General features: G+C 47.0%; 3 protein-coding genes across 3 annotated transcripts; 2 read left to right on the top strand and 1 right to left on the bottom strand.

The window, feature by feature from the left end:
• Positions 1-2,859: 2,859 nt before the first annotated feature.
• On the bottom strand, positions 2,860-4,802 carry LOC109737788 (extradiol ring-cleavage dioxygenase). The gene is made up of 2 exons (XM_020296918.4): positions 4,514-4,802; positions 2,860-4,164 (listed from the first exon to the last, which is right to left on the bottom strand). The coding sequence occupies exons 1-2, from the start codon at positions 4,751-4,753 to the stop codon at positions 3,529-3,531; spliced, it is 876 nt and encodes a 291-aa protein (XP_020152507.1). The 5' UTR covers positions 4,754-4,802; the 3' UTR covers positions 2,860-3,528.
• A 2,612-nt stretch (positions 4,803-7,414) lies between these two features.
• LOC109737789 (flavonoid 3'-monooxygenase CYP75B4) lies at positions 7,415-9,397 on the top strand. The gene is given in 2 exon segments (XM_020296919.3): positions 7,415-8,362; positions 8,607-9,397. Coding segments are annotated over 2 exon segments (1,584 nt in total). The 3' UTR covers positions 9,243-9,397.
• Positions 9,398-16,286: 6,889 nt separating this feature from the next.
• LOC109737796 (flavonoid 3'-monooxygenase CYP75B4-like) lies at positions 16,287-16,989 on the top strand. The gene has a single exon (XM_020296923.3). The coding sequence runs from the start codon at positions 16,333-16,335 to the stop codon at positions 16,987-16,989; it is 657 nt and encodes a 218-aa protein (XP_020152512.3). The 5' UTR covers positions 16,287-16,332.
• Positions 16,990-26,537: the final 9,548 nt, after the last annotated feature.

A 26,537-nucleotide genomic window follows, 5' to 3' on the forward strand; every position in this document is an offset into this window, starting at 1 on the left:
GTGAACTTGAGGGATTGTCAAGTTTCTTTTGTTCTCTGACCCTTTTTCGCATGTACTAGGCAAAATATCAAGTTTTGGCAAACTGCCAAGTGAATGTTTATAACAAACTTTGTAGATACATAAGTTTGCCGAGATCCCGATGGAGTGAACTCAACGCAAAACCTGATTCTAGTAGTGTCTACATCTAGACTACCTAAAAAAGACATAACGACCCCATTTCGCTCAACCTTCATCTGCCTCCATCCCACACTTAGCACACCAAGAAAAATTGGAGGAAAATCGGCCCGCTACAACCACTCACGCATGTTCGTCCTCACCTCTACTCCCTCTATACACTGGATTTATTTCAATGAGGTTAATCAAAGTATTTGTTTTTTAGAGGAGAGAGGGGTTGATGGAGGATGAGGAATTAATTAACGGTAAATAGAATCGACAATACCATCTAATGTCTATAAGTATTCTAAAGATACTAGAGGATTCCCCGCGCGTTGCTGCGGGAATTGGTTGATGAAATTTGGATTAATATAAATGAGAACCAAAATTAAAAATACATATAACTTGTTATATTTGATTATGTATAGTTGTAACAATATTTATTGAAAGAGGTAGAGTAATTAAATGGAAAACAACATGTTGAATGTTATGGTGTGTCATTTCACATGCATGATTGCATGTTCAGGTGAGCCTTATCCCATTGACAATTGTATGATGAGATGGCATGTTCTCATGATATATAGGCTATTTGGCATGAAGACAATATAACCTTTGTACTATAAAAGCGAGATGAGATGAATTGTACAAAAAATAATGTCCTATGCACATATTAGGGAATACATCACCTGAGAGTGTGTTCTGCAGCACCGGGGGATGAAAGACTTTCCATTGGCCCTGATAGACACACACAGTAGGCATAACAAAGAAGGAACGCTAGAAGAGTACATCAGTATGAAAATAACAAAAGCTGTAACCTTGCATGGGTCATAGAGAAGATTTCTTTTGCTTAGGAAGAGTGCGTCAGATATTTATGCAACATTTGAAAGTTGAAATCGACCGGAGCAGCAAAGCACACCTGCAATACATGAATCTAGCCACAGAGAAAAGCATGAGCACCCACGTGCTTTTGTTTGAACATCCGAACTTCCGAAGGCTTGATAAAAAAATAGATGGCTCTTTAGCTCTTATAATTGAAAGGCAACCGTGGTGTAGACAAAAAGATAGAAACAGAATAATTAGTGGCATCGAAGCAATCTCTATGCATTGTAAATTTAATCTGCACTGGTCAGGTTGTGTTATTGATCAAGAAAAGGGTTCGACATTGAAAGATATACTACCTCCATTCCGAAATATAAGACATTTAGGATATTTTAATATGGACTACACACGGACTGAAATGAACAATTTCTTATAATTCGGAACGGAGGATGTAACTGATTAGAAGATAGAAAAACTCCCTACTCCAACATTAGTTTCTTGCGTACACTTATCAAGACACACATGTTAATATCTCTTGTTTGCAACCCATACCTCATATGTCCTGCAAGCAAATCAGTGGTAGGAACGACACACCAGACCACATAAGCAATTCGGGCATACCTGATATAGTCTAATGTCCTGAGAAGACTTTCCACTGCTTTGACTCGAATCTATATACATACAGATAACAGGAGTAATATAATATCACACGACTAATTTTCAGTTGTAGCATTTTACATGCCTGGATTTCCTTGAAGTGCCTCCAATCTGTGATGTCAGTGATTAGTCATGTCCTGACATTCGTTTTGTTGCCGCTAAGTCTGAGTGGTGCTTGGTCTCGATTTATTTTTCTTGCACCGGCTTCGCTTCTTGGTGTCTACCTGAGAATCTGTCTTTTGTGTCGTTCCTATCAATGAATTCAGGGATCGAACTGTGGCATCAGAAGACCATTATAACAAAATCAGCCTACTGAATATAGACATGACATAAAGAATCAATAGGTAGACGACGACATGCATTAGGGGGAAATCTATATTGACCTTATTTGGTGAGCCGTCGGCGCCGGCAAGGGCTGGAGATTAGTTCCGTCCAGCACACAGGTACTACAAGGCGATGAGAGTGGATGACACAGGGCAGCAAATCTGTCCAGTCGGGCGAAAACCTGCTAAATCAGAAACTGAAAGAAACTCATCGAGCTTTTGTAGAATGGGGAGGGGATTCAGAACGGAGGGCACTGCTTACCAGGCTCCCAGCTATGGTGGAGGTGACAGGAACAACACAACTGAGGAGGAGTATGGCTTACTGGTGGTGATTCTGGTCAGAGCACGGGCACTGGCTCCCAACTAGTGTGGAGACAGCGGGGACGACGCAGGTGTACAACTTTAAGGGCAGCGAAGGTGTTGGGATTGTTCCATCAGTTACTGCAGTTTGGAGGAGACGAAGAGGAATGGAATTCATCAATGTGATGCGTGAGACAGGAGAAACACACAGATAGTGTAGGAGACCAAGAGGAATCTAATGGAGGAAATGAATAGACGGTGGTGCTTGGAAGGCGAGACAACGACGTGGAGGGAAGGTAATGAGATTTTCTTTCCGTCGCTCGGCAGAACAAAAAGGAAAATTAAATAGGAAAAGGTATGATGACGAAGCTTGGCTGCATGACATGGACCAATCAGAAGCTTGCTGATGTGTCTAGCTTGCATGTGTAGAGAAATAGGTTAGTGGGGATCATCTATTTAGTTATTATAGATTTGTTAGACATGATTGATGTTAAACCGTTATAATGTGGAGGCAACACACAAACATTTTGTTGGGACAAACCCTCCGGCGACACGAACGCCGGACGAACCCCTCTCTCTCTTTCACCAGCTCGAACAGAGGTAGAAGAAGGAGCACAGCACACTGGATTTTTCAGGCGACGAACGCCATGCCGCACAAACGGCGCCATGCCGACGAACGGCGCCTCGGCCGCACGCACGACCTATTCTTTTTTTACTCAGCTCAAACTGTGGCTCACACCACGTACAAGGAGGGGCTTTTTATTCCCGATGCATATCACCTGGCCGGCAACTAACTCACGCACACACGTAGTAATCCAGCCACCACTATAGCTGGCTAACAAGCTAACAAACTGGACGCCTCAGATCGCTAACCACCTGGATATGGGCCGGCTTTGTAGCCCTCGGCTGCTCACGCACGCACGCACCGCCTGAGGACTCGCCAGCGCGTGCGATCCGCTCGCCAACGGCCGCAGCCCTAGTGCCCTACATGGTGGACTCAGGTGCACATACACCATCACGACACACATACGCACGCTAGCCTAACAAATCTGGAGTCTAACCAACCTACGTGCATGACACACACGACCTAATCAACTGACTCAATCATGATTATCCTAACACATTTTACTAGTATATGTAGTATTCGAGTGAGTTCATGCATAATTTTATTAAAACATGTTTTTTTTCTTCATAAACTCCGTCTCATGCGGAAATTATTTCTGCCTCTGCCACTGTTCCAACAGACTGCACTTCCCCATTTGCTGTGTGTGGGGATTTAATCGCATACAAGAGCAGGGGTAGCGCCGTCACACGGTGGCTCCATCAGTGTATCTTGCTGCTTGGTGGTGAACCGGTAGGAAGCGTAGGAGAGCGTGGCGTTGGACCAGCTGCGGTGGATGAGCTCCGCCTTGGCCTCCGGCCCGGCCGCACCGAGCGCGACGTGCAGCGGGTAGAAGTGGTCTGGTCGCGGGTGCGCCAACTTGGCGAACGGCGCCCTCTCCTCGTACCGCTTGACGTCGTCGTGCCGTCCGTTGAGTAAAGACTCTCTGAGCCAGGCGTCGAACTCGGCCGCCCACTCCGGCACGGGCTCGCCGCTGGTGGGCGCGAACGTCCGCAGGATACGGCGCAGGTTGTGCGTGGCGCTGCCGGAGCCGACGATGAGCACGCCGTCATCCCGGAGCGGCGCCAGCGCCCTGCCCAGGTCGTAGTGGTACGTGCCGTCGCGGTCCGTCTGCACCGAGAGCTGGCACACCGGGATGTTGGCCTCCGGGTACATGAGCATCAGTGGCACCCACGCGCCATGGTCGAGCCCGCGGCCGTGGTCCTCGCTCACCGGCCCGAACCCGGCGTCTTCCAGGAGCTTCTTGGTCATCATGCCCACGTCCGGCGCGCCCGGCGCAGGGTACGTCAGCTACATATGTGCATAGGGGCAATGTCACTTTAATCTGTATTCATATACTCCCTTCCTCTAGAATTATTTGTCGCATAAATGAATGTATCTAAAGCTAAAATACGTCTAGATACATCTATTTCTTCGACAAATATTTAAAAAAAAGTACTACTATAGACAGGGATATAGAATTACTCCCTCCATTCCTAAATACTTGTCTTTTTAGACATTTCAACAAGTGACTACATACGGAGTAAAATGAGTAAATCTATACTCTAAAATATGTCTACATACATCCGTATGCGATAGTCATTTGAAATGCCTAGAAAGACAAGTATTTAGAAACGGAGGGAGTATGAATTAAGGCGACCTTGTACATCTGCTCGGGGAAGCCGTAGAAGTCATAGATGGTGTCGTTGGTGCCGCGGATGACGTTGACGGACGGGGTGTCCGTCTCCCAGTGGCCGGACACGATGAGGATGGCGCCTGGCGGCTGCGGTCCGGCGAGACCGGCCGACTCCCACGACTTGAGGAAGTGGCGCGCCGGCAGCGAGTCGTCGATGGAGAGCGTGGGCGAGCCGTGGGAGATGTAGAACGTGTCCATGGCCATCGTCAAGGATCGATGATCCTGCGTTCCTTCCCATGCTCCCGACCTGCTGTTTAAATAATCTCGTTGCCCGTGTAACGCACACCATCGCCCAAGCGCACAGCTGAACGGTGCTACCTCGGCGGTTTGGGGCCTGGTTTGGTGGCCAGAACTTGTCCGGCGTGCTGGGTTGGTCTGTGGTCAAGCTCCTTCTTGTGCCAACATGGGCCTAGGGATGCCTGGTGCTATCAGACCTTTGGTAGAGGCCACCGTTGCTTTAAAGGAATAATGTTTCGTACGGTGGCTATGTAAACCTTTGATTCAAAGGAATCTAGCAAAGGAAAAATAATCTCAGTTTCAGAGGAAAAACACAAGAATTTGATAACCCACTTAGACCTTTCTCTTAATTTTTTATGCACGAAGAACGAGAATGAGATCCTTAGTGCCACAATAAGGCCTCCTTTATTTTAAACGAAAAGTGAAGGAAACACATAAGAACAGAATTTTTCCTTATGGTGGCACAGTTCAAGGCTTTGCTTCAAAGACATGTAACAAAGAAAAAATGGAGGAAACTTTTCCTTTCGTCACAATTTTAGAAGGAAAAAACATAGGAATTTTACAATTCACTCGGGGCTCTTTTCAAATTCCTACGCACGAGGAACGAGACTAAGATCCTTCCTAGTATAATAACATGCTAATTATTGATTTCCATCAGGTTTTACTTTGATTTGACTTTCTTCAATGGGATTCTTATGTTCTCCAATTCCTGTGAACCAAACACCCAATTTTGCAAAAGGCACACTTTTCCCAGTCATCTGTTTTATACATGCATTCCTCAAAATGTACCCAAGAACAAACATATGATTGTACGACCCATATTGATGGACTAGTCCATGAACCTTTTTTTTTGAAAGGTTGCAACCCAAATTTCCATCATATCCATTTAAAATGGCTAGAATAAAACTTAATGACTTAAAAATAGGAAATGAACCCTACAAATGCCAAATTCTAACATGAAACATGTAGATGTATGTTGAGTGTAGAAAAAAAATTGGAAGGTCAAACGATGAAGCAACTGTCACGTGGCCTTCAATCATCACGCATTCCCCACACATTTGTCTCTCTAAGATGTTCCGGTTTCTAAGCACCTTACATCACAACTTCAGTGAAATCGGTTGAAATTTTAACCATAAAATATTGAGGCCATTTCATGACACCATGCCAGGTTCTGGTTTTTCAAATATAATTGCATTTTGTCCGATTTAAAATCTAATAAGTTCCATGTATGTGGTCGACTCTTGCCACTCAGCCTAATTATTGTTTGTGGCCTAAAAATATACCCAAAACCATTCATATGATTTTCAACCCATTTTTGTGGACTACTCCATGTAGTTGCAATTCAAATTTCCATTATATGCATTTAATGCCTAGAAATCCACCTATGGATCCAGAAAGAAGGATTGAATCATAAAAATGATACGGAATTTCAACATGGAACATGATTTTTTTTGTGAAGGTCAAATGATGAAGCAACTGTCATTGGCCTTCAATCATCACGCATTCCCTTTGAATGCCACGTTTGATTTCTAAGCAGCTTACATCATAAGTTTTGTGAAGTCGGCTAAATTTTTAATCACAACATATTGAGGTCATTTCAGCACACCATCCTAGGTTTCAGGCTTTTCAGGTCATATTTGTATATTTCACATTTCGAAATCCAATAAGCTTCATGTTTGTGGTTGACTCTTGTCATTCAGCTGGTTTAAATTTACCTTGATTTTTTGGGGACGGCTAAACATATGGTCAAGAACATCAATATGATTTTTGAACACATTTTGCAGGACTACTCTAGGTACTTACGGTTCAAGTTTCTATTATATACATTAAATAACTAGAAATCTACTAACATCTTAAAAAGACGAAACGAACCCTGAAAATGCCCAATATTAACTTAAACATTTAATGGTTTATGATTAGTGTAGAAATGTTTTGAAGGTCAAACGATGTAGTAACTGCCGTTTCACCTTCAATCATCACACAGTCTCTTTGAAAACCATGCTTGTTCCTATGAGATGCTTTGGATTCTAAGCATCTTACAGCACAATTGTGTGCGATTGGCTGCAATTTTAGCGACAACATATTGAGTCGACTGCATGATACCATGTCAAGCCTATTGTACACGAGTCATAAAGATATATGATACGGCCAAATGGTATTGAACCATAGAATATGTATGGGGTGGAGGAAGGAGTAATTGTTGCTAGCTATGACTAACAAATTCAAAAAGTAAACGAGCGCCCTTACATGCATACGCTTACTAGTAGTGCTAGATATAGATAAACACCCCCAAAAAAAAGTAATGATGGAAATTTTTTTTTTTGAGGGGAAGTAGTGGTAGATAAGCGAAAGTTACAAGCGACCCACATTATAGTCAGTGCTAGCCGAGCTACCTAGTACTCTCCTCTTATTATTGATTCATTGAATCTCATGCATTATACTCCATCCGTTCCTAAATATAAGTCTTTTTAGAGATTTCAAATGAACTACCATATACGGATGTATATAGACATATTTTAGATTGTAGATTCACTCATTTTGCTCCGTATGTAGTCACTTGTTGAAATCTCTAGAAAGACCTATATTTAGGAACGGAGGTAGTACATGCATGAACAGTCGAACATTTGCATGCAAGCATAGCGTAGCGGCATGGAAATCCCTCTCCCGTTGCTTCTCTCCACTTTTGCCATTTCCGTGACCATATGCTATGTCATCCTCTTCTTCCGCGCCGACATGGGGCGTGCGCCGCTGCCGCCCGGGCCAAGGGGCTGGCCGGTGTTGGGAAACCTCCCGCAGCTCGGCGGCAAGACTCACAAGACCTTGCACGAGATGGCAAGGTTGTACGGCCCGATGCTCCGGCTCCGGTTCGGCAGCTCCCTCGTGGTGGTGGCTGGATCGGCCGACGTGGCGAAGCTGTTCCTCCGCACCCACGACGCCAAGTTCAGCAGCCGGCCGCCCAACTCCGGCGGCGAGCACATGGCGTACAACTACCAGGACGTGGTGTTTGCACCCTATGGCCCCCGGTGGCGCGCCATGCGCAAGGTGTGCGCTGTGAACCTCTTCTCCGCGCGCGCGCTTGACGACCTCCGAGCCTTCCGCGAGTGGGAGGCCGCGCTAATGGTGAGGTGCCTCGCGGATGCTGCTGCTGCCGGCATGGCGGTGGCGCTGGGAAAGGCGGCGAACGTGTGCACGACCAACGCCCTCTCGCGGGCCACGGTGGGGCTCCGGGTGTTTGCCACCGCCGGCAGCGAGCTTGGCGCGGAGGAGTTTAATGAGATCGTGCTGAAGCTGATAGAGGTGGGCGGGGTTCTGAATGTCGGGGACTTCGTGCCGGCGCTCCGGTGGCTCGACCCACAGGGGGTTGTTGCCAAGATGAAGAAACTGCACCGCAGGTTCGACGACATGATGAACAGGATAATTGCCGAGAGAAGGGCCGGTGCTTTTGCTACCACGGCCAGCGAGGAGGGCGGTAAGGACCTGATTGGCTTGCTGCTCGCAATGGTTCAGGAAGACAAGTCACTCACCGGCGCCGAGGAGAACAAGATCACAGACACAGACGTCAAGGCGCTTATACTGGTAAACTTGTTGCTGTGACTGTCACTGGTGGTAGCCACTGAAAAAAATAGCGCGCTATAGCATCGCGTATTAATAATTGCATCGCTAAATAAATCAGTGCACAACGTGTCGTTAATAGCACGCTATAGCGCAATATAGTTTTGAGGCCGGCGCTATTTTGTTGTAGCATAGCAGTTTCCTTGATGGTAGCTCAACATGGCAAATTTATAACCCCATTCGTCTAATGCACTCTGCATGCATCCAGAACTTGTTCGTGGCGGGCACGGACACGACATCGATCACGGTGGAGTGGGCGATGGCTGAGCTGATCCGGCACCCGGACATCATGAAACAGGCGCAAGAAGAGCTGGACGCCATCGTGGGCCGTGAGAGGCTTGTCTCGGAGTCGGACCTGCCGCGCCTCACCTTCCTGAGCGCGATCATCAAGGAGACTTTCCGGCTGCACCCGTCGACGCCGCTCTCGCTGCCACGAATGGCCACCGAGGAGTGCGAGGTCGCCGGCTACTGCATCCCCAAGGGGACGGAGCTTCTAGTGAACGTGTGGGGGATCGCACGTGATCCGGCCCTGTGGCCTGACCCGCTGGAGTTTAGGCCCGCCCGGTTCCTCCCCGGAGGGTCGCACGCAGACGTCGACGTCAAGGGAGGTGACTTCGGGCTGATACCGTTCGGGGCAGGCCGGAGGATATGCGCGGGCCTCAGCTGGGGCATTAGGATGGTCGCCGTGACCACCGCCACGCTGGTGCACTCGTTCGACTGGGAGCTGCCGGCAGGCCAGACGCCGGACATGGAGGAGAGATTTTCTCTGCTGCTGCAGCTGGCCGTGCCGTTGATGGTCCACCCGGTGCCTAGGCTTCTCCCATCGGCATACCAAATCGCATAGCGTTGCTTGTGTGCTATTTTTTTGACAAGTTTAATAAGCCAGTGTCACAAGGAAAATAACATTCGTATGGTGAGTTTGCGTACCAAACAACATCTGCTTTGTTGTTTTGGAAAAACCAACATCGTTTTGTTGTCACAAATAAGAGATCATTGGAATGCTGCTTGTGTTTTTAACATATATAGTGCCGATGCAGACGCTCATACAAATACACATACACTCATCCCTATGAATACACGTAAGACTGAGCACCGGCACATTATCTTAAGATTGATGAAGTCATCACAAACGTCTTTGTAGTCCACGGGAACGTCTCCCACTGAACGTACATTAGAACTTAGTGAGAATGACCAACGGGCTAATTTGTGACCCAAACATCACACACGCCTACAAACAAAGTGTCTCGCATACAAATTAGCATCGGCCAGTCTCATGTACAAACCGCACAAACGAGCTTCACCACAAGATTTTTTTCATCTTAAATTCAATCGGCACATATCTTCATATGAAACGATATTTTTCTACATTAAAAAGACATAGGATTAAACAAACAAAAGAAAAACCAGGCTAGGAAATTCCACAATAAAAATGAATACATATATTAACATGATTGACCTTACGAACAATATATCTTCATAGTTACGCATAAACTCTCTTACACTAATTGTAATGTCTTATTTTTAGTAGACCATGACTTGTCAATATTTATAATTGTACATAAACACCAGCCAACAAACACAATGGAAGAACTCATGATTTTCTGCCACAGTCACATCATGTAGATATTCATGTATCTTCGACTAGTATCCATAGATTAAAATAGCCCGCGAAATAGCCGCGATAGCTGCGCTATAGCTGCCCAGGAGCCTTGCCGCTACGCTATGGCTGCTGCCGCGAAATCCTCCGCAACTCCCTGTAAATGGTTCAGCAATGAGCAAAATCCTCCGGAAATCATCTCTCCCGTCAGAAAAATTTCCGCTATTTGCCGCGATTGCGCGCTATGGCAGCCGCTATAGCTGCTGGGAGAGGCCGCCGTGAAATCGTTTCTCCCGCGATTTTAATCTATGCTAGTATCACATGCAAAATACCGACATGTTTCAACTTTATCTTTATTTATAGTTATTTATTAATATTCTGGTTTTAGGAATGGCATATCAATAATTATTCCACATATTAAGGGCCTTTTGATTGAAAAGAAAGGTGAATGAAAAACATATGAAGAGCAAAATTTCCTTTGGTGGCACTAGAAATCCATTTGCTTCAAAGAAATTGAGGACATTGCCCTTTCAACTGATCTCAGTTTCATAGGAAAAGCACAAAATTTATAATCCACTTGGACAACTTTTTTTAGTTCCTACACACGAGAAATGATTTTGAGGTATTTCATTGCATAGTAACATCTTATTTGTACCCTGTTCATGTCATTTGACATTTATTTAACCGCTTTTATGAGGATCCATATGTTCATCCCATACGTAAAATTATTATGGCATAAGAATCTGCAAACCAAGAGGCTCTAAATATGTTTGTTTGATTAGGATTTTCTGTTTAGCGATGGCTATGGAATCAACTATAATATGAGTACCTATAAAAATAAGACTTAATTTCAAACAAAAATTTCCAGCCCCATAATATGAGTACCTACGAAAATAAGATTTATCGAAGCATTTAAGAGTACTAAATATGATGTCCTCGCATTTGCGAGGGCCACTATTCTAGTTACCATAAAGCGGGAAGAAAAATATATAAAAAAGCTCATAAGAAATGATAATAAAAACTTTGGAACCCTAACCCTAGACGTAGCCAAAGCGGTGAATCAGCGTTGCGTAAAGTTGACAGCCTACCATACGAATAAGATGCACTGCTCTACCAAATCAATTGTCCTTTTCTTGAGCTACTCAAAGCCGGTATATCTTAAAGGAAAAGATTTTCAAGTATGTGATGATGCCAATCCAACGTGCTTCAGTTGTTGGGTGTACATACCGCTCCCTCTGCCGGCTATGTTGTAAAATACATACACATTATTCTCTCCTGTTAAATACTAAAATTACAGTTAGTATACTGAGATCAGAGAGAATCAGTCCTTATTTTAGCGCCTTGGTACGCTATCAGTGCTAGATTTTGCTGAACTGCTAGCCTCAGGTAGAGTTAGAGCATCTCAAGCCGTGCCCCCAACAGACCCCCCGAGGCCCCCAGAAGCCCAATTTTCACCAGTTCGGCCAGAAATTGCCGCCGGCGGACCCAGGCCAAACCCGACGCGCTGGGGGGCGCCGGGAAGCTTTTTTGGCACGAACGCCCGGTGGGACCGCCGAGTCAGCGACCCGGCGCATTGTCGTCCTCATCGCCTTGATTCCCGTGGGGAATCAATGCAAAGGCTGTCGCGCTGCCGGCCGGTCAGTCTCCATTGATGCCTCACGGGCGGCGCAGTGAAGGCGCGGCGACGCGCGTCCCGCGCGTACCTGCCACGCGTACACACGGTGGAAGCCCTCCCACCGCCCAAGCCCGACTATAAGAAGCCGCCCCTCCCTTGCCGGGGAGCACACACTCCATTCGCCACAGCTCCTCCTCTCGCCGCCGACGCCCCCCTCGACCGAGCTCGCCTCTCCTCGCCCTTTCTCCCCGCCGACGAGAATGGCCGAGCGATACCCAGGCGACGGCGCAGCGGCCAATGGCTTCGGCCGCCGTCACCTTCACGAGGACGAGGCGCGGCTCCTCTACGAGCCCGACTACCCGGCACCGCCGGACATGCGGGTGCCGGCACGTGGAAGCTGAGCGCCGGCGGAGTCCCGGTGCCACCAGCACCCACCGGCGCTGCCCGGCACGCCGAGATCGCGTGCATGTGGTCCTCGTTGACGGAAGAGGTCCGTAACCAGCAGAGGTACGCCCCCGACAGCAACACGCTGTGGACGACGTACTTCGAACGCCGCCACGCCGAGCAGCTCGCCTCCTCGGATGGCATCGTGCTCCGCGGCCGCCACAACTTCGAGGGGCGGCGCCGATGGTGGGGCGCCCCCGGACGTACCCTCGAAGCCGTCCTCGAGCACATCGAGGCCGGCAACACGCCGCGCCTGGAGTACCCGACGCCCCCAGCTTCTCGCACTGTCTCGGTAGCTCCTAGACGGCGTGGCGGATGGAGACGGCGACCTCCTCGTCATCGGGCTCTGGCTCCCTCTCCTCCGGTTCACCGACGCTCCGAACTATCAAGCCGGAGCCACAGGAGACGCCGCTCGGGCGCCGTACTCGCGGCGGCGCCCTCATCATCCACGATGGTGGCCGCCCCTCTCCTTCTTCTTCCCGGCAAGTCAGGCTGAAGACCGAGCCGGGGTTGCTCCCCGTGAGGAAGGAACACGCGGACATGGCCGCCGCCGACGAGACCGCCCTCAAATGGGCGAAGGCGGAGTACGTCCGCGAGCAGCTGGAGCGCCAGCGCCAAGCCTTCGAGGAGATCGCCGCTCGTCGCCCCGGACGCAAGGAAGGCGGCGTCATCATCCTTGACAGCGACAACGAGGATGCCCCCGGGTCGTCCAACCCCCCATGAATTGGCGACGCTGGTCAGGGGTGTAGCAGGGACGGCGGCGGCACGCAGGATGGCGGGGATGATGGCGACGATGACGATGACGACGGCGGGGACTACACCCGGTTCTACAGACTCCTCGGTATGTAGAAGCCGGGCGGCGGCGGACGACGGCAGCGGCGTAGTAGTGCGTGGCGTAGTTGTAGGTTTAAGTTAAGTTTTTAGTTTATTTTTTACTTTCTGTACAAATATCAATAAAATCGCCATATCTGGATGATTTTGTGACGTGTTTGTGTGTGTGTGTGTGTGTGTGTGTGTGTGGGGGGGGGGGGGGGGGCTTGGGGTGATGGTTGGAAACCAAACCGCCCCCACGCCGAAATTATCGCCGGCGCGCCCCCAGGCGTCGCTATTTCAAGCCCCTGGGGTGCCGAACAGCTGGAGATGCTCTTAGAGAGGGAAGCACAGAAACGACAAGCCTGAAAAATACAGTAACTCTGAGACTTCCGATAATATAGTTCAGATCAGTTCGCTGTCAACCATGAATGCATGTCCCTTGGATGATGATAAATCTGATATCATCAATGCCCCCGTTCACATCAGTAAAGGATATTTTTCTCTTGCTTGAGCAGATCAAGTCTCCGGCACGTAAAGCACTAGTGATGTAAAGCACCAGCAGAAAGAATAAGGAGATCTTTATCAATCCATGGCATGATTGCATGCCTTTTTTTTCCAAGCCTAACATGCAAGAGGTCCAACAAGAAAGGAGACGCACACCTAGCAGCAGACACCTAACTGAACACATCCAAATGCTACATTTGCTCTCCCGGTTAGGTCCGTGGCTGTGATAAAGGTCTGTGACCACTTGAACCTTCTAGCTAGCTGCTTCTCTGGTCCTTCTATTTTCCAAAGCAACAGTGCACCTGCCGTTCCCTTTTGGAGAACAGCAAGCATCTTCTCCTGGTAGCTAGTAATGCTCGTCCAACCTTTTTTCAAGTTCAGGCCTAAAATAATGAACTGCAGCTTAAAACAAACAACTTTCAGCTCCGTACATGGTTTCCTTTCAGTTGTTCTCTGAACACCCAGGGCCAGGAGATGGAGGGAAGGCAGGACTGATCTATCATTCACAGTACCACATACACACACAAAAGAGAATTTGGGCTTACGCTTGCAGGACATGGTTTCATCTCGAATACTTTCTGATTATTGCACGGTGCTTGAAAGTGGACGAGGCAACAGAAATATGGTGACCACCGATCGTGGAAGCCGAGCTGTTCCCCGTACCTGCATACTCATCCACCGCGTGGGGGCCTGTAGAGATTAAACTGTTCTTATCTGAAATATATCGTTCATGATAGGCGTTTTCCGGAGCCCATGGGTGGATTAGATAATACTAAACCGAGAACATGAACTGTAATCACTCTGATGAGTGGGCAGTGATGCACCCCCATGCGGCTCTTAGAACATGAACTCTAATCACTTTGATAACCACCCGCTATTAGTTGACACTGAATATTATGCTCAGAATTCGTCAGGTCTGGCCATGTGAAACGGTTTGAGGCTCTGTGGTTAAAGGAGAATATGTTCTGTGAAACTTTATAAGAGGCATAGAATGAGGTGGAGCTGATCCGACAATAAATAACATCCATGATGAACTCGATCAGATGCACAGTGTATATGTTCCATGACTGGGATCAAAGGGTCACTACTGGAATAAACGTCTACGCCAAGTGCTTTCACCTACGCCGAGTACCAAACTGTGGGTGTCCGCAAAGACTGTCTATGTAGAGTGTGGTTCTCGGAAAAGAGTAGGACATTCCATCTATGCCGAGCAGCGGCAGCTCGAGGCCCCAGGCAGCCTTGGGCCATTGCCTTGGGCGTGAGCCTTGTTTCCTTTGTTGGTTGTACCCTATGTTTTGGTTACTGAACACAGAAAAATTATCTGGGGGGTGGGGGGTGGGGCGGGGGATGCGTTTACGGTGGCTACGACGAAATACCGAACCAATACTGTTTGAAAATTTCAAATGAAATTTGAATTCAAATATTTGATCCAGTCAAATAGCCGCGGAACTATTATTTGCACATAAACTTGCCGAAGGGGCAGTGGTTTTCCCCTTGCAAATGACATCGACCGTCTCCGGTTTGAGCCCCACTTAAACACTTTATTTCTATTTATTGTAATACCCTGCGGAATTAGGCAAAAAAAATACAACAGGGAAGAGATTGGAACGCACGACGCAACAACATGCTAGCTCAGCACCCCATGTAGAGAAGAACGACCAGGTCATCGCTCAACATGTGTTCAAAGCTGGTTTCCGCTTTATTTAACTACATATCAACTGTTCAAATTAATAAAATCCGAGTGTTTTTTGCTCAGAAGGGCCAGTTACCGGGGGCAAAGAAATTCTCGACAACTGCTCGAATCCTGAAATTTCGTTGGTAACCAAAACACTAGAGCAGGCACTGTAGCTATAGTGCTTGTTATGTTTTGATCCAAATTCATATATAAGTATAAAGCCTATCTTCTGACAAAGCGGAGTGGAGGCCTGTCGTCAAGAGCTCGCCCCATGCCAGAGACGCCTAGGGGGGTGCAAGGAGAAGCACCCCTGCGGTACAGATCAGTTGCGACCGGCATAGGTCACATCTACTATATATATCCTTTGTAAGCCACTGCATGAGATGAGATCATCGTTGTAAATCCCAGCATTTGTAAACTCTCATTATACAGTGAAGATTTGGTGGCTGGTGTCTGTAGTTTTTTCCCTTCATGTTAGGGAGCCTTTTCACATTAAAATCATCGTGTCCCCTGGGTTTGATTCGTTCTTTGTCATTGGTTTTGCCTGCGTATCATTAATAAGTGGCATCACAGTCTTGTTTCTGTTTAGGGTTTCGATGACATGGCATCGATGAACTCTGATCTACCGTTGCTGGATTACAACATAAGGTTTTCAATGAATCTGTTATGTATCATAACAGCTTGTCCACAGATGTTTCGTCAGATACTTCTGAAGTGCCACAACAAGTTACTGTGTAGGTGCGGCACCTTGATGAGGAGGAAAATGTAATTGTTGATAATGATGATGATGCTCTAGATGCATCGACTAATGATAATGACGCTCTAGATAGACAAATTCATGATAACGATGTTGTGCAGCACTCACCCCGCTTTTGCAGCAATAAAATCAGTCTCTTGCAGCTAGCATGCGAAAGAGGATCATTAACAAACCTAAATGCCTAATTGAATAGCATTACCTTGTTCATTATGCTTTTAGTTGTGCTGAACAAGTTGAGAACTATCATGAGACATCCACATACGCTAAAGCCGTTGTTTCCGGTGACCGCAAGAAGTGGAATTCTGCTATGCATGAAGAGATGTAGTTACTTGATAAAAATGACACATGAAATATGAATTGAGAATTGCCTCGCTAAATAAATCAGTGTACAACGTCTCGCTAATAGCACACTATAAAGCTTTATAGCACGCTAATAACTTATTATGAGGCCGACGCTATTTTGCTGTACCATGCTATTTTTTTCCTTGGTGGTAGCTCAACATGGCAAATTCATAACCTCATTCGTCTAATGCACTCTACATGCATGCAGAACTTGTTCGTGGCGGGCACGGACACAACATTGATCATGGTGGAGTGGGCCATGGCAGAGCTGATCCGGCACCCGGACACCCTGAAGCAGGCGCAGGAAGAGCTGGACACCATCGTGGGCCGTGAGAGGCTCATCTCGGAGTCACACCTGCCGCGCCTCACCTTCCTGAGCGCGGTCATCAAGGACACTTTCCGGCTGCACCCATCGACGCCGCTCTTGCTACTGCGGATGGCCACTGAGGAGTGTGAGACCGCCGGCTACCGCATTCCCAAGGGGACAGAGCTTCTAGTGAATGTGTGGGGGATCGCCCACGATCCGGCCCTGTGGCCCGACTCGCTGGAGTTCAGGCCTGCCTGGTTCCTCCCCGGAGGGTCGCATGCTGACGTCGACGTCAAGGGAGGTGACTTCGGGCTGATACCATTTGGGGCGGGCCGGAGGATATGCGCGGGCCTCAGCAGGGGCATTAGGATGGTTGCCGTGACCACCGCCACGTTGGTGCACTCGTTCAACTGGGAGCTGCCAGCAGGCCAGACGCCGGACATGGAGGGGACATTTTCTCTGCTGCTGCAGCTGGCCGTGCCATTGATGGTCCACCCGGTGCCTAGGCTGCTCCCATCGGCATACCAAATCGCATAATGTTCTGTTGCTTAGCCTTCGCGGCCGGGCACTGTGACATGGAAAATTACATCGTGTGCTGTTTTGACAAGTTTAATAAGCCACTGTGACAAGGAAAATAACATTTGTAGGGTTAGCTTGTGTACGAAAGAAGATCTGCTTTGTTGTTTTGGGAAAACAACTTCGTTTTCCTGTCACGAATAAGAGATCATTGGGATTGGTGCGAATATGATTGCTGTTGTATATTTTCTTATCATTTTTTCATTGCTTCAGGTTTTTTTTCCTTTTTACTCCACCAAGTCACCAACGCACATCCTGGGCCTTTTTTTTGCGGATAGAATAATTTCATTACTTAGCCATTATGCGATTTGGTATTACTTAGCTAAGCAACAGAACATTATGCTTAGCCATTTTCCTTTTTACTGCTTCAGGTTACTTGTATTATTTTTATGTGTGTACATTACTGTTGACTATTTTCATCCTTACTATGCAGAGGCTGGGTGTGTGATCATTGTATCAGTACCCCTTATGCTTCATTTTATAAACTAATAAAGTTCACCCTTTGTCAGCAAAAATTAGCTGACTAAATAAAAACTACGTGTTAGTCAAAAACTAAAACAAACTTCTTTTAAGAAAAAATGAATTAAATCATCGATATCTATCTATTATATAATAAAAATATATAATTGGCTAGAAAGTCCCACATTAATCAGAAATATCCGGTTGGAAAATATGTAGGCCCTAACTTAAATCACTATTCAAAAGCTTAGATCTAATGTAGGAAATTACAATTTTCACCTTAGACGACTGGTTGGATTATTACCCGAAATACTAGATATTTAATTTAGTACGTAGACCAGTCCAGTGAAAATAATCTTATTATATATTTCAGACAGAGATTCACATCTCCATAAGTGCATTGCTTTTAGCAAAATATTCACATATATATGGAATAACTATCTAACTAATATATATATATATATATATATATATATATATATATATATATATATATATATATAGTAATACTATATGTGTGTGTGTGTGTGTGTGTGTGTGTGTGTGTGTGTGTGTAAATTCATGTATTTTGAACAAGTGAGTAAACAACAACGTGGAGATCCAGACAAGATGAAAGAATAGGTAAAACCTTTAACAGAGGACAAATATTAAGTTTTTTTATTCACTTCACCAATCATTAATTTCTTATTCGATTCAAATGACCATCCGAATTTCAAAAGGTTCACTAGGTACCGGATAAATACTCATAAAGTTTTGTTTGATTTTCCACAGGTTTTATTCTTCTTAAATTCAATCTGCACATATCTTCATGTGAAACGATATTTTTTTACATAAAAAAAACATAGGATTAAAGAAACAAAACAAAACCAGGCTAGAAAATGCCACAATAAAAATAAATACATATATTAACATTGTGGACCTTGGACCAATATATCGTCATAGTTAGGCATAAATTGTCTTACACTAACTTGTCAATATTTCTTATTGTACATAAACACCAGCCAACAAACTCAATGGAAGAATTCATGATTTGCTAACATACCATGTATCTTCAACTAGTATCACATGCAAGATAGACATGTTTCAACTTTATCTTTACTTGTAGTCATTTCTTAATATTCTGATTTTAGAAATGACCTGGGACTAATTATTCCAAATAATAAGGGCCTTTTGATTGAAAAGAAAGGTGAATGAAAAACATATGAAGACAAAATTTCCTTTGGTGACACTAGTAATCCGTTTGCTTCAATGAAACTGAGGACATTGCCCTTTCAACCGATCTCAGTTTCACAAGAAAAGCGTAAAAATTGTAAACCACTTGGACATCATTTTCAGTTGTTGGGTGTACATACCGCTCCCTCAGTCGGCTATGTTGTAAAATACATACACATTATTCTCTCCTGTTAAATACTAAAATTACAGTTAGTATACTGAGATCAGAGAGAATCAGTTCTTGTTTTAGCGCCTTGGTACGCTATCAGTGCTAGATTTTCCTGAACTGCTAGCCTCAGGTAGAGTTAGAGAGGGAAGCACAGATACGACAAGCCTGAAAAATACAGTAACTCTGAGACTTCCGATAATATAGTTCATATCAGTTCGCTGTCAACCATGCATGCATGTCCCTTGGACGATGATAAATCTGATATGATCATTGCCCCCGTTCACATCAGTAAAGGATACTTTTCTCTTGCTTGAGCAGATCAAGTCTCCGGCACGTAAAGCACTAGTGATGTAAAGCACCAGCAGAAAGAATAAGGAGATCTTTATCAATCCATGGCATGATTGCATGCCTTTTTTTGCCAAACCTAACATGCAAGAGGTCCAACAAGAGAGGAGACGCACACCTAGCAGCAGACACCTAACTGAACACATCCAAATGCCGGTTAGGTCTGTGGCTGTGATAAAGGTCTGTGACCACTTGAAACCTTCTAGCTAGCTGCTTCTCCGGTCCTTCTATTTTCCAAAGCAACAGTGCACCTGCCGTTCCCTGTTGGAGAACAGCAAGCATCTTCTCCTGGTAGCTAGTAATGCTCGTCCAACCTTTTTTTCAAGTTCAGGCCTGAAATAATGAACTGCAGCTTAAACCAAACAACTTTCAGCTCCGTACATGGTTTCCTTTCAGTTGTTCTCTGGACACCCAGGGCCAGGAGATGGAGGGCAGGCAGGAGTGATCTATCATTCACAGTACCACATACACATACAAAAGAGAATTTGGGCGTACGCTTGCAGGACATGGTTTCATCTCGAATACTTTCTGATTATTGCACGGTGCTTGAAAGTGGACGAGGCAACAGAAATATGGTGGCCACTGATCGTGGAAGCCGAGCTGTTCCCCGTACCTGCATACTCCACCGCGTGATCTGAAAGAATCGCAAATGATCGGCGTTTTCTGGAGCCCATAATGGGTGGATTAGATAATACTCCATTCGTCCGACTTACTTGACTTAGTGTTAGAGACATCCATATAAAACATTTAATTTGGGATGGAGGAAATACTAAACCTATAGACCCGCTCATCAATGATGAGTGGGCTGTGATGCACCCTTAGGCGGCTCTTAGAACATGAACTGTAATCACTCTGATGACCGCCGCTAATAGTTGATACTGAATATTATGCTCAGAATTCGTCTGGTCTGGCCATGTGAAACGGTTTAATTTGAGGCTCGGTGGTTTAAGGACAATATGTTAAGTGAAACTGTACACGAGGCATAGAATGTAGTGGGGCTCATCCGACAATAAACAAATCCATGATGGACTCGATCAGATGCATAGTATGTTCCATGATTGGGATCAAAGGGTCACTACTGGAATAAACATCTACGCCAAGTGCTTTCATCTACAACGAGTGCCAAACTGTGGACTCTCGGCAAACACTCTGTATGTCGAGTGTTGTTCATGGCAAAGAGTAGGACAGGGCGCGGACATGCCGAGGTTAAGAGCCTGCTAAAAGCTACTCAGTAAACAAAACATACTTGGCTTACACCATCAATGCCGAGTAGCATCGGCGCCAGGCCCGAGGCAACGCGGGCCGTGAGCCTTGTTTTCTTTGTTGGGTATAGCCAACATTTTGGTTACCCAACACAGAAAAATTACGACGGGCATGAAAATGTAATTGTTGAAATGATGATGCTTCTGCAGATGCCTGGATTAATGATAATGACGCTCCAGATACATAGATTCATGATAAGGATGTTGTGAAACACTCACCCCCTATTGTGGAGCAACAAAATTAGTTCCTTGTAGCTGGCAGTAAGCACTCCTATTGCTCCTCATTTCAAATTTTCATCTTCTCAATGTCCTAGTACGGATCAAGGTTTAGGTTACCGGTCGAAATTTCGAGACTTTCCATGGTTACCGCGTATTTCCGTGCCCCTCGGTAAATCCCCGTACCAAGCAAAAAATACCAGTTTTTTAATTTTTTTGAATTTAAACACTCAATTTATAGTAAAGTACGTAAAATCTAATTAATGCCATGAGAGTTGGTTCTGCGTGTTGGTAGCAACCTAGTTCCTGTTTTGAGAGGTCTCTGGCTCAAATGTTCGTTCATTCACTTATTTGAATTCAAAATTCAACTATAAAATTCGTTCGAAATATTCTCGATATTTCTCGGTAACTGTGGTAACCGCGTTTACCAGTCCCCCTCGGTAAAAATGCCTCATTCGGTAACCAAAACCTTGGTACGGATGAAGATGTTGAGTATATGTCAAGAGTTCCATATTCTAGAGTTGTCGGTTCTTTAATGTATGCCATGGTGTATTCTTTTCCTGATTTGTCATCTGCAATGAGTTTGGTGAGTAGATACATGGCTAACCCTGCCAAAGAACATTGGAAGGTTGTTTAGTGGATTTTCAGGTACCTTCATGGCACTTTCAATGCTTGTTTGAAATTCGGCAAGAATGGTGAGGGACTAGTTGGCTATGTGGATCCGGATTTTGCTTCCTGCAATTTGGATAAGAAGAGGTCCCTCACAGGTTATGCGTTCACTATTAGTGGTTATGTCATGAGTTGGAAAGCAGGGCTGCAGCAAGTAGTTACCTAATCTACCACTAAAACAGAATACATAGCTATTATAGAAGCATTAAAGAATTAGTTTGCCTAAAAGGTTTGTAATTGAGCTTCATGAAGATAACTCTTGCATTAATCTGTTTTATGACAGTCAAAGTGCTATATACCTTACTAAGGGTCAGATGTTCCATTAGAGGAAAAAAACACATTGATGTCAAATACCATTATGTTGAGACATTGCTGATCAAGGTAAACTGAAGGTATGCAAGATTAATACTGATGATAATCCTGCTGATATGATGGTAAAGCTAGTTCAGAACTTAGTTGGTACAACTATTTAGCCCTAGTGGTTGTTTGGCACCGAAAGTGTTTCCTTTGTCGTTCAGGGAAAAGGTTCTCTTTCATGCTACAAGTTGGATTTTTTCTCAAGGTAGAGTTTGTTATCTTATGAGCCAAATTCATATATTACTCCTATACAGGATGTTGGAGTGTACGCGCCTCCATGGGCTCCTCGTGGGCGAAGAGCCCCTTGGAGCCATCCGTTGCTGGCTTACTCCGTGCGTGGGAAGGGAGCCAGACCCACCTGTCGGCGTCATCCGTCCGTGCGGGGCATGTTCGGTTGCGCCAGGTGGGGTGCGTTGTGGTCGCACCGTTGGCTCACGTGTGGGCTCGTTTCGGCCTGTATCATTGCTCCTGCTTAATCTCTTCAGTTTGCATGTGTTGCATCTAGCCACCTCCCTTAAGCTCAGTTGTGCGATTGGACCTAGCAGTCGACCGTCTCGCATTCATCCCGTACGCGCGGATAATGTTTGAGGCATTGCACGTGCACTGCTATGGTGAACCTGTTAGAGAGATATGGTGATGCGCTGCTCCGATTCCTCTTACGCTGCGAGTATTGTGTGTCTAGTGGTAATCTCATGATCTATCTTGTAAGCATGCTCTTGGGTGATCTACGTGGTACGAATTTTTTCTGTTATGCATAGTTGCATGCCATCTAGCCCAACAGAAACCCACTTCCGGTTGACATATACTTCATGTCCAAGATATTGTCTACTGTCCCACTTAATTATCCTTGTCTCTGAGTATGCTCTTTGTAATTTTTTCCCTTGCATGTTTACAGCTTTTCTTGATCCTTTGTGCTGATCTGTTGTTACTTGTGTAAAACCACTCTCAAGTCGTTCCAAACTATATATTTGCGATGGTTTGGAAGATGTGGTGTGTACTATTTTGACCGTTAAGAATTGAATTGCATGTTTTGAAGTTCTAGAGGCCAAATCTTGCCGAGCAACAACCAAGGAACTAATGTTTTTTTCACCACATATGAAGTATGGGCAAACCTATTTTAAACCACGACATGCATTCACCTCACAGGAAATGGATTATCCGCCAACTCGCATATGTGAATAATATGGTGCCCCTTAATTATACCACCACTCAACCTTCAGGGATGAAGCTCCGTTATCCCACTTGATGAGTTCAACATGTTCAGAGCGCTAGCTTGTAGACATCAAATAGACGGAAGCACATATACATATCATGGATAAGGTGAGAGATGAACCAGAGAGATTTTAGAACAAGAGGGAACTTGAGGCAATGGGACTGAGTCACTTGAGGAACATAGGAGGCGCGATTAATACCATCTCACCAGTCTATAAGAGGCGTGATTAGCTTATGATCTCGGGACTGTCGATATGCAGCAAAAAGCCTTACTTGTAGTCTGGTTGATGCAATTTGAGAAGTTATTTTGACAGACCCCAAAAATTATTTTTGTTGTTTCATTTTTGGTCAGCAACAGAATGCTCTTTAATCTGACTTTAGATTTGTTATGTGGCCAGATGTGCAACTGCCTGTACCACAAGATAAGAGCACACCACCAGTTACCAGCCTCTGTTTTTTGTTTGGTCTGCATCACAAGCAGGCAAAAGCTTCTGTCCTGTATTGCTACATTTGGAATCTAAACTTTGAAGATAGCAATCAAAACTTGGAAGATAAGAAAAACGTGAGAGTTCGCAGTTCCGATTTGATGCACCAACTACGATATTAAATCAACCACATGCGTCCAATGTGGCGGGTGCAACCACATCTCCCGGGGCTGCACGCGCCCCGCCATCGCAGCTCGTCGCCGGTGGATGCCCGCCCGGCGCCCGCACTTCGCCCCCGCCCGCCTTCCCCTGCTGATGCAGCTCTGCAGTTCCCGCCGCTCCCCCCGCGCGGTGTCCCCTCGCCCCCAACGCGGCTGCCGCCACCGCCGACGGGCCCGCCGCCGCGAGGTGCCATCCGTGTGGGAGTTCCGTGGAACCAGGTTGCCCGTGCCGAGTCTACGGGCAGTGTTGTTGGTCCGGCATTCTCTGTGCCGTTCGGCCCGGCGGCCTCGCCGGCGCCCCAGGTGGACTCGCAGTATGTGGTGGAGGATCAGATTAACTGCTGCTTCATGGAGGCAGGGCCTGACATTCGCGTCCTGGAAGAGGAGCTCTCTCGCGCGGTCGTGGTCACCGTCGTGGGATTTCGCCAGGCTGCGGATCTCGCCGCGGCGGCTGCGGCAATTGTGGAGGAATTCGAGCTCATGCCTTTGCATATGTCGATCAGGTGCTACTACCCGCAGGATTTCCTTGTCCTCTGCCGTTTCGTGGAGCTGAGGAACAGGATGCTACACCGGGGCCGGGGCGGGTCGCCTCTGTTTGATCTGTTGTTCTCTCCCTGGTCTCGCCTCTCTGGCGCCACTGGCATCTCCATGTCGTTCCTCGTGCCGTTGGTCCTTCGTGGGGTTCCGGCGAACTCATGGACTAGGCGCACGGCGAAAACCCTCCTGCACGGCCTGGGCATTGTCGTCAAGGTCGCTGAGGCCACGGAATCGCAGTGTGACATGGCAGGATTCAGGGTTTGGCTCCGCACTGATGATCCTGCGCGTAGCCCTGACCGGTGAATCCTTGTCGTGGAGGAGCCGAACCGCAGGAGCGAGCGATCTCGCCATTCCGATTTTGAGGTGGACGCGCTCTGGTACCCGGTGGACATTTTCCAGGATGCTGCTGTTTCGGTGGGATCAACTCCAACATCGCTGGGGCCCGCAAGGCATGCAGATGGGACACAACCATGCACGTCGAAGGAGGGCTGGTTTTTGGTCAGTTTATCTGAAAATACAGACGCGCCAGCTACCCCTGTGGTGCAGGTACAGGCACAGCCGTCCTTCCAGGACCAAGTGGACCAGTTATGCTCGGGACTGTGGCAAGCTTTCACCCCACTCCTTGCGCAGCCGCAAAGGAGGCCTAGGCAGAAGAGGCCGCAAATTACCACACCGCGTCGTAGAGTTCGGCTGGCCAAAGCTGGGCGTGGGTCCAGGGCATCTAAGCAGCAGGCAGTCCTCATCCGAAAGCTTTTTCTTGTAAATGAGGGCAATGTGATCAGTGACGCGGCACTAGAAGCCTACCTGGAATTATTTGACAAACCATTGCTGGACTGCCACATCAAGGCAAGCCATGTAACCTTTCGTATTTACCCTATTGTATAAGAGGTTTCGTGCATATATTTCACACCTGTACATGTATATATACTGGCCTATGGCCACCTGGAAATACAAGTTGCATATTCCTATCATGGTATTAGAGCATAGATTTTTTTAGCACTTACAACTTGTGCTTGATCCTCTTCACCGCCGCTGCCGTGTTTCCTTTGGTCCGGCTGCCGGTTTCTCCTCTCTCTCCCCGCCACTAGGCCCGCTCCTCCAACTCGCCATCGCCAGGCCTGCTTCTCCCGTTCGCCCCGATCGCCCGAGCAAGCAGCGCCCGATCCCGCTCGCCAGGCGCATCCCGCATCGCCAGGTCTGCCGTCGCCAAATCGCCAGCTCGCTCGCCAGATCGATCACCTGATCCCGCTCGCCAGATCGCTCACCTGATCCCGCTCGCCAGATCGCACAATCCGACCACGCCCGACCTGGCTCAGATCGCCCGTCGCCAGGTCCTCCCGCTCGTCCTCCCGCCCGACCCGGCTCTGGTTCGTCTTCTTTGCGGGAGAGGTGCATCTTTCCAACAAAAAAATTGTCTGCTGCATCGGGCTATGTTGTTGTTCCTCGTTGTCCGGTGATTTTTGATGGCACTAACTACACCGAGTTCGTTGGCTTCATGCGCACTCATATGCGTGGCATCCGTCCATGGGGCGTTCTTTCTGGCGAGGTCCCCAGTCCGCCGTGTCCAGTTCCTCCTGTGGCTCCTACTCCGCCGATGCCACCGGTTCTTGCTGCCGACGCTGATCAGGCTGCAAAGGATGCAGCTAAGCTGGCTGATGACGCTGTCATTCTTGCTTATGATGAGCAGGTTCAGACCTATGAGGACGCACTTCAGACTTATCATGCAGCTCTGTTTGCTTACACTCAGTGGCTTGATGATGATGCTCGTGCCGCAGCTGTTTTGACTGCTAGTGTTCTGCCTCAGTTTGCCTTTGAGTTTCTCGGCCTCTCTACTGTATTTGAGATGTGGACTCGGCTTCGTCAGCGCTATCAGCCCTCTGGTGATGCCTTATACCTGTCTGTGGTTCGTCAGGAGCATGCAATTCAGCAGGGTGACTCCACTGTTGATGAGTTCTATGCACAGAGTTCTGCTATCTGGCGCCAACTTGATTCTCTTCGCACGGCTAGTTGTCGTACTTGTCAGTGTTGCCAGGCTGTGCGGGCTGATTTGGAGTTTCATCGTGTCTCCGAGTTCTTGTCTCGACTCCTTAAGGAGTTTGAGCCCCGGCGCGTTCAATTGTTTGCTCGTGGTCGTATCTCCCTCATGGAGGCGCTTTCTGAGATCCGTGCTGAGGAGACTCGCCTCCGTGGCGCTGGTTTACTTGAGGTTCCCTCTGTGCTCGCTACTCGAGTTCCTACTATGCCTGCTGCACCGACTCCTTCCCACTCGAGTGCTCCGCCGCTCTTGCCTACTCCTACGGGCGGCCAGGGTCAATCTCGTCCTCACTGCGGCTACTGCAAGATGGATGGTCATGTTGAGTCTCAGTGTTTCCAGAAGAAGAAACACCTGCGTAAGGCGCGATCATCAGGTTCGGGGACTTCTTCT

This window comes from Aegilops tauschii, chromosome 6 (assembly GCF_002575655.3).
Source record: "Aegilops tauschii subsp. strangulata cultivar AL8/78 chromosome 6, Aet v6.0, whole genome shotgun sequence".
NCBI classification, from domain to species: Eukaryota; Viridiplantae; Streptophyta; class Magnoliopsida; order Poales; family Poaceae; genus Aegilops; species Aegilops tauschii.

Bases quoted from the DNA above. Each gene is read 5' to 3' on its own strand.
- LOC109737788 (XM_020296918.4), bottom strand. From the start codon at position 4,753: ATGGCCATGGACACGTTCTACATCTCCCACGGCTCGCCCACGCTCTCC. The intron at 4,165-4,513 runs GTCGCCTTAATT...GCACATATGTAG, and splicing joins TCCCCGAGCAGATGTACAAG to CTGACGTACCCTGCGCCGGG.
- LOC109737796 (XM_020296923.3), top strand. From the start codon at position 16,333: ATGCACTCTACATGCATGCAGAACTTGTTCGTGGCGGGCACGGACACA.